The sequence below is a fragment of the Orussus abietinus genome, unplaced genomic scaffold (assembly GCF_000612105.2).
Source record: "Orussus abietinus isolate OABI.00-Male unplaced genomic scaffold, Oabi_2.0 scaffold44, whole genome shotgun sequence".
In the NCBI taxonomy this organism is placed as follows: Eukaryota; Metazoa; Arthropoda; class Insecta; order Hymenoptera; family Orussidae; genus Orussus; species Orussus abietinus.
Genome location: NW_019394518.1, coordinates 471,962 through 480,442, shown reverse-complemented (window position 1 = coordinate 480,442; position 8,481 = coordinate 471,962). Strand labels below are relative to the sequence as shown.

Sequence of the window (8,481 nt, the reverse complement as noted above, 5' to 3'; positions counted from 1 at the left end):
TCCGGTAATTTTCCTTCTCTCGGAGCTCCGCTGACGCCGGCGGCCGCCATCTTGAAAACGTATGATAATACATGTACCTCGAATAAAACTTTCGCCCCAGACGTCTTTTATCGAACCGTCCTCGTCGTTGGATCTCCTTAACGTGTATCCAATTTCCTATATGGATTCCTCATGCCCAGCATCGTGGACATCTGTTACAGATAAAAGCGTCAGTAAGCGACGTCTTGAAAAGTGGAGAATCGCTCCCGCTCCAAAAGTACAGGTAAAAGTTACGCACGATGGGTAAAACGGTTACCAGTTTTTCAAGCCAGCCTCAAATCCTGCCTCCTTGCACGTGCTTCAAGAAAAAACCGGCTCAAAATATGGTCTTTTCTATCATTTCTCACGTTACGAACGAGCCCGACTTTCCTTCCCTCGGAGTTCCACTGACGCTGGAGGCCGCCATCTTGGAAACGTGTGATAATACGTGCACGCCGAATAACTTTCACTCCAGGCAATCCATCTCTTTCATTGAACCGTTTTCGTAGTGAAACATCTCTCGTCTCCTTAAATGTGTATTTAATTTCCTATATTTCAAATCAAACTCCACCTAGATCTGCAACGGATAAGGCGTCAATATAAATGGCGCGTCTGACGCCATCTTGGAAAGTGGAGGATCATTCCCGTTCCGGAAGTGGAGGATGCGCATCACGGGTCAAGCCGTTACCAGTTTTTCGAGCGAGCCTCGAATCCTGTCTCCTCGCACGTGACTCAAGACGAGACCGACGAGACGGAGGAGGCGGGAGACGCAGTGAGACGAAAAGAAGAAGAGGCCGACTCGCTCGCGGCACGGCCCGTTGGCACGGCTCGTTCGAGGGCAACGGCCGGTCACCGTCCGGTTCCTTGATCGCGCGGGACGGTCCGGTGGTTGGTGGTCGGTGGTCAGTCCACGATCGTCCGACCGGGGCCCATAGTCTGCCCCTTCCTCTCCCGGCTTTCTGCTAAGGTAAGGAGGCATTCCGAGCGGAAGAGCAAGGAGCGGGCCGAGACCATGTAAATGTAGAACCTCGACTCTCTGGCCCCAAGGGCACACCTTGAGGCTGCGGTGAGTCCGAGAACCGACGCTTGGGAGCTGAGTTCAATCATTCATCATTTTATCTCAATTTTTAGGGCTACCAGGGCGGAGAAGAGGAAAGATTTTCAAGAGGTAGAGGAAGAAAAGTACAGCATGGAAGAGTGGCTACGACGAGATTTTCTTGCGAGGAAAAATGGTATTATGAACGCAAGGAGGCGATCCAGACGTCGAGTTTGTAGAGAGCCCATGTCTTGTAAATGCTCTTCTCATAATTTCAGATTTTTTATATCAAGTGTTCGTTAAGTGGTAATTAGGATTTGGCTTATTCGTGTCATCTTATTTTTAAATTCTCGTGACTGAAAAAGAGTAGGCATGTAATAAATTAATTGAGAAGAACGGTACGAAGATGACGACGGAACTGAAACTTACCTGAAATGAATTCCTTCCTTCGCGTGAATGTTACTAAATATCCTTGCGGTAACTTAAAATTAGAATACAATTCTTATCTTTATTTTTTTAACTATCTAGAATATTGTGTGATTTTAATGGAGGAGTTGGTTCGGGTAAAGAGTCCTGGGCCTCGCGGTATTACGTCGATTTTATGACGACTTGGCGCGAAACTCGACCAAGGTTCTTGATAGTGATATAGATAGTAGGCAGAAAATAAAACATTACCGGAGAAAAATCGTGATAACACCTCAAGGTTTTCGCTACTTTAGCCATTTTTATTTGCATCTATCTTGTTTATGTCTTCTAGAAGGGTGCGGAACGGTAGCCGCCCCTTGTTCATCCTTTTTCATCTCAGGAAGAGCTCGCTGCCCCCGAGAAGTCTCGTTCGTTCTCCTTCGTCCCGTTTCATTCTACTCCATCCCGTTTCATCCTATTCTATCTCGTTTCATCTGGCATAGCTGGGCGAAGGCGCGGAAGAGTCCTCGCGTGCAAAAATCGCGGAAGAGAGAGGCCACTCGAAACCGAGAAGCGTCTCGGTGACAACTTCGCGGTTTCTTCGCTCCTTTTCGTCCTGTTTTTCCCTACTTCGCCGCGTACAGGTCATCGACAGGTAAAAGAAAAGCAGAAGTCGCGAGGAAGGTGTCGCTTTGTGAAAGAGGTACGCAGAAGGTAGAGATTACCTTCGAGCTGGCGAGTCGACAAGTCGCGATCGTCGATGTCGCCACATCTTCGGTGTTCCTCAAGTTCGCGATAAAACCGAGATTTTTTAGCGCGTTATATCGCACGTCGGAAGAAAAACTTGGCTAAAGGCCGAGTCAAGCGTTTTCATCTTACGTGCATGTGCGCGTCCGTGGATAAAAAAAGAAATCGACTGCGGGGATAACAACAAAAGTGTTCGCACGGTTCACTGTCCGTGCTATCAGGTCAGTCTCGAGTCAGTAGACATATTGAATAATGAAGCGGCGGCATTATTTAAGTCGATCCGGGAAAGTTTATACAAAATCAACGCTGCCTTTGTTACAGAAGAGTCGAAAGTATGCTGACTTCGACGGAAGATCGTTTCTCTGGATTTATCACAAAATATTAGGCCTTTCGATTCCAGCTTATCACTCCTTATCACGCTAGACTTCACAATGCCTCTTCGACTGTACGTATCCCTAAGCGTGTCACTCAGAAATGTATGTGTACAGCTTGACTCAAAGATAAGACAAAGACCATCGGAGCTCTTCAGTATGGCCGAGATCCGTAACCAACTAAGATCTTTAAGAAACATTGCGATCGTTGGTTCCACATTTTTCTCAAGTCCTGTAAAATTGGAAAATCGGTGCTTTTTGACGGGTTGATCGGGCAAAATGGCCACCACGGTTCTCTCTACCTTCGCCGTCCTCAAGGACCATGTCAAGTTGAAGATCAATGAAAACTCGGTGGCCATTGATAATATCGGTAAAATAAACAAGTGCTGAAAGAGACAATTTTGTATTGTGTGATTTTTTTAAATTGTGGGAGGGGGAGATAGATTTGTAGCTAGAAAGTACATGGTTTACAATTTTAAGTGGCAGAAAATGTACTTTCATCACGTGAGATAGACATTGCGGCTTTTAGTGGTTTTCTTTGACAATTTGTAAGGAATTTCCTCTTTAATGTTTCAATATTTATTATTCAGGGTGGATAAGGTAATAAAATGCGGTTTCATATTTTTTCTTTTAATATGTGCCGCTAGTAACAGAGCGGTAAACCACTTTCTGTTACTTTCAACGTATTCTTGGTGAAAACAAAGGGCATTGCAATTCATTGCACCTGAATAATGATATAGAGTAAATTCGAATATAAATATAAATAGTGTTTTTATACCGACTTCCAATTACCAGTTTTCAGATTACACTACAGAGCAACCTTTCTTGCATTACTCGTAAGTTGTCTTCTGGTGACATCCAGACAGTTTGTTGGGGAACACATAAAGTAAGGCATTAAAATATTATAATTCTTTAAAACACCTTGGAATTCCTTTCGATCATTTCATTTTCCTTGAAGGTGCATCGCTGATAACGCTATAAGATCAGACGTGATCAACACCTTCTGCTTCTTTACGTCGACCTACACAGTGGTAATCATATGATACCGATTTTATATTTCCACGTTAATATTAATTCTTTCTGACATATATCAATAATTAACTTCTCTTTTAGGTAAAACATCTGAACATAACATCCATAGAATTAGGCGACATTCCTCATCCAGGAATTGGACCAGCGACAAAAAACGACCCTGTGATACATCACGCTTATTATCAATGGGTTCCTTTTGTTCTTTTCTTCCAAGCGATCCTCTTCTACATTCCTCATTATCTCTGGAAGAAGATCGAAGGTCTGTTCGATTCGAGTTTGAAGAACCCGATTGGTATCATTTTCTGCGATCGCACGTAACGAATATACTTAGAGTTCGATCGTAGGATTAGAGATAAATGGTAAATGATAAACGGCGACAGAGCGGTGCACATCAAAGCGATAATCTATCCGCGTCATAAGCAATCAATTTAAATTTCGCTCCAGAATAACTGATCCACAAAGTCCTATAAAAGAATGAAAATTGCAAGTACACTCAATGACACCGTAAAATCACGGATGTAATGACAATTTTAGACGTGATTACTCTTTCTTGTCAAGCTTACCACCGAAAGCAGCAGTACTTTCCATTTGAATTCGCCTCGTGGGTTTCTTGAGGAGTAATCATGACTCGGCAGAACCTCCTCTATAATTACTCGCAATTCCCGTTACAGATACCATAATTACTACCGTTTTATTTCACTGGAGTAACTCGTAAGTGCAATTTTAAATCGAGTAATACCTTGTCAATTTAATAGCTACGTGTGTTCAAACTGTTGAAGAAAAATGGCGTCTAGAAGACGTCACAGGAAGTGATCTAAATTGACGCGGTAATTTGAAGAGGTATCATTTTTCGAGAGATTCCAGACATACCACGAGTTACACCTTATCGGTAGTGATTGTCTGCAAGTTACTGGAAACGATTGGTCATTTAAAAGCATTTATACGAGTGGGATGTGCGGCTTGCTTATCGATGGTGCACTTCCGTTTCAGGAGGCCGCCTAAAGGTTTTGGTATCCGGTCTGCAAATGGCGTCCTTGTCCCTGAATGAGAAAGAGATCGTAACTGGAAACGTGAAGGTCCCTTCGAGGAAAGATCGGGATGAGAGAATCCAGAAAATACGAACTGCATTCATCAACCGACTGCATATAAACCGGCCTTGGGCCTACTACATGGGACTTTGCGAACTGCTCAACCTAACCAACGTCTTGATGCAGATTTACATAACTAATGCCTTCCTGGGAGGAAGTTTTCTGGACCTAGGGACTTCCGTCACCGAAAATCACTCGGGAGAGGTGGACCCTCTGGACGTGATCTTCCCCAAAGTGACCAAATGCATTTTCCATAAGTATGGTGCCTCTGGCGGCATACAGAGACACGATGCACTTTGCGTAATGGCTCTAAACATCATAAACGAGAAGATCTACACTTTTCTCTGGTTCTGGTTCATTATAGTGGCCGTCGTTACCGCCCTGGGCTTGCTCTGGAGGATCTTAACGATGCTTCTGCACGCAAGGTGTTTATCTCCTGCAAACTGGGGCGGAGATGCTGCCCTGGAATTTTCTTAGTAATAACATGTAGTCTAGTGAACGTGAACACGGAATTAGTTGTCTAGAGATTTATCAATGTTTCAGGAGGAATTATTTAACAAGCTCGTTCTTTCAATTGCCTCCAGGAATTTTCTAATAACCCGTAGTCTAGAGAATTTAAACATAATATTAGTTATTCAAAAGTTCATATAATACATTTTTCAGGAGCACCGCGTTCAACAAATTCGTCTTTTCAATGGCCTGTCCTGGGAAGCACAATCCCTGGACCGTTCTCACCGTCACCCACGAGTATTATTTCGGTGATTGGCTGTTTCTGTACTACATCGCCAAGAACCTGGACAATTACGTGTTCAAAGAATTGCTGCAAAACCTGGCCCACGACCTGGAAGAGAGAAGACTGCAACGTGTCAGGGTTGATCCGAACGACGAGGACGAACCTCTGACCAAAAAAGACTGATTCGCCATATCCAGATTAACGATGTATCAGAGCCTCTGATTACCGTGTAATTAGGGTAATTAATTCATGCCATGCTTACAAAAGATACTTCTCGGTACTGCAATAATTTATCATTATTTTAATCTATCAATTTTCAGTAAGTACACCTGGAAGGAGCCACGTCATCGAATCTACGAGAAGTACGAAGTGAATCAGCTGACTGCGACGTTTCGATCCCACGAGGCGTAAGAATTCACGATGATACAGTAAAATCGTGTACAGCGTGTTAGTAATGACGACACTCCGAGATTGTGTGGTGAAATCCCGAGAACGATCGATGGAATGGAAGCTATGACGAAATCCCAAACGCAGTTGAGACGAAAACTGCGTCGACCCTCGACTTTGCTTCAGTATAGCAAAAAACCGCAGACAATATACATGACAATCGATGACGACGTCGACGCGACGTCGCGATTTCGAATTCACGAGAATTATCGAACGACGGAGGTGCACCTACCCTGAGAAAATAAAAAGAAATACCATTGAACCGAAGAAATATTTTGTTAATTCAAAGAATACACGTGTATGCTAATTCAAATAAAATAATACTCGTTCAAAGAATTAACAAAATATTTCTTCGGTTTAAAGGAATTTTTTTTTTCTGAGAACTATTCGCCACAGATAGAGTCGAATAAATTGGATGTAACATTTCTTTGGAATTATGATTAGAACAACGAGCGAAGCGATTAATATGAGACAATATAGGGGAATCCGGATTCCAAAGGGATTTTCTGCGAGAATGTGTCACGGTTCTTGAACTCTTCCCAGAATTATAATAGAATATAAGAATTATTTAATAACGTACATATTCCATTCAGGATTATTAGTCGATGTATCCAGAACATGGCATATCGCGTGGCAGGAGAGGGAGTGATAATGAATCCATCTCGACCGTTCCAGAGACCCGGTGTCAAAAATTAATAATTACAGGCTTAAGCATGCGCTCTAGAAAAAAATGTTTCCCACAAAAGTTGCTCGGCATAACGTATATGAAAACTTTCATAGGAAGGATTTTTTCCCAGGATACACTGTTTAGCGACTGAATTTAAAATGCGGTGTTCTGGAAAAGCCGCGAAACCTGCGCAACGTATCGATTCGTCCGCGCGTTTGGTCTACATATAACCGTAGCCCAGTTCCTAAATCTGATTTAGTATCTTTCGACTGCGTAATTAAGGAGTCGGAGTGTCCTAATAATAAACGCGACGCAGTTTACTAGAATATCGAGGCGACGAAGTTACGCGTCGTTCAAACAGCCGGATAAAAGCAAGTCTTCCGTTCATCCTTCTCGAAAGAGTGGAATACCCGCATGCGTTTGTTTTTTCCCCCGCACTCGAATGTAGCATTTCGTGGAGTCATTTCCGGTGTCGAGCCACCAGCTGAGAATCTTTTTACGTACTTAATATGCTTCCTGTTCTCGGGGGCAGTGTGCTAAAAACCCACGGTATTATCCCCTTACAAGATCGTTGCGACAGTTAATATGATTGGGGTCGTTAGATTTGTTAAGAGTGTGTCTTACAACCGACTACATATCGCTCACCTACATACGTGAGAATAATCGCAGACACGCGCGGTTTGTAGACCGCGAAAGCAAAGGCGAGTAAATGTTTACTCTACCGGTCGAGTGAACTGCAATGAGTAACTATTCCGGATTTATAGGCCGACGATAGCGAAAGCTTACGTCTCTATGAATAAACAGGACTACCAGCGGGATTTCTTTCACGGATTCCACCAATAGCCGAAACAAAATCGTTTTATAACAGTCATTTCCATGCTTCACATTCCACAAGAGATAGGATGATTGGGTGATCATCAACCTGTAGGAGGTATTAAAAATACATGTGTCTACTATTGACAGTTTCCTATATTTTGTATATCTTGCAGCCTGGTATAATGGCTTATTATTTGACAAATATGCGTGTATGCTTTAAAACTAGAGTATTCCGAATAAGAGCCAACTGCTCGATTCTGGCGTTCAAGACTGAGTGTCCTTTTTGTCCACTGTTCGTAGGGACAATTTTGGTTTAGCCGTATCAGTTGTTTAGGCAATGGTCACGTCTTCTCGCCCGTGATCCCTGGAATAAGGCCGCCCATGGACCTCCGATCATTTTGCCATTGTCCCTTTGTGAATATTTCCTTCAAACCTAATGTACAAATTTGCTTCCACCATTAAGGGGATGCAAAAGTGGCGTCAAAGAGGTCTCGTTTATAAAACTTTTCTCCGAACTGGGTGTATCGAATCGTTTCAAACTTTATAACCCGAATGTGGAGGCCATAAGAAAGGTCCTGACATTCATGAAATATGATTTTTATAACAGATTAAACAAACTTCTATTAACACATTTTTAAAAAATTGAAATTTCATGGGTGTCAGAACCTTCCTTACAGCCTCCATATTCACATTATAAAGTTTGATACGATTCGATACATCCAGTTTGGAGAAAAGTTTCATAAACGCTGTTTGACGCCACATTCATACCGCCTTAAGGATTTTAATTCTGCGACACTGGATATTGACAAGAGTACTTATGCAAAAATAAAATCATTAAAATTGTTGTAAAATTTAGTAAGAAATAAGTGTTTGCAACAAGGCATTTTATTCACGTACACTTATATCATGAGTTAAATATTTTTCCGAGCCGCGTCATCCTCTATAAAAGCTCGTAAACGTTAAGACGAGTTCAAAATTGGACATTGAAACGGCGAACCGGTTGCCGAGCTAGCAATCTACGCCTGGGCTCGGTTTAGCGAGGATTGCACGACTTCCAGTCATAAACGACGTCCTCGTCCCGTTTCCCTCGTTGCCGGTACGAGGAATAGAGCCGGGCGCGC

The 8,481-nt window shown here is 42.8% G+C and overlaps 1 protein-coding gene across 1 annotated transcript; it reads left to right on the top strand.

Annotated features, from left to right (window-relative positions):
- Nucleotides 1–2,752: 2,752 nt before the first annotated feature.
- Nucleotides 2,753–6,456, top strand: LOC105702084 (innexin inx7). The gene is made up of 7 exons (XM_012429366.1): nt 2,753–2,947; nt 3,373–3,463; nt 3,536–3,608; nt 3,691–3,868; nt 4,600–5,122; nt 5,361–5,668; nt 5,751–6,456. The coding sequence occupies exons 1-6, from the start codon at nt 2,857–2,859 to the stop codon at nt 5,611–5,613; spliced, it is 1,209 nt and encodes a 402-aa protein (XP_012284789.1). The 5' UTR covers nt 2,753–2,856; the 3' UTR covers nt 5,614–5,668; nt 5,751–6,456.
- The last annotated feature ends 2,025 nt before the right edge of the window (nt 6,457–8,481 follow it).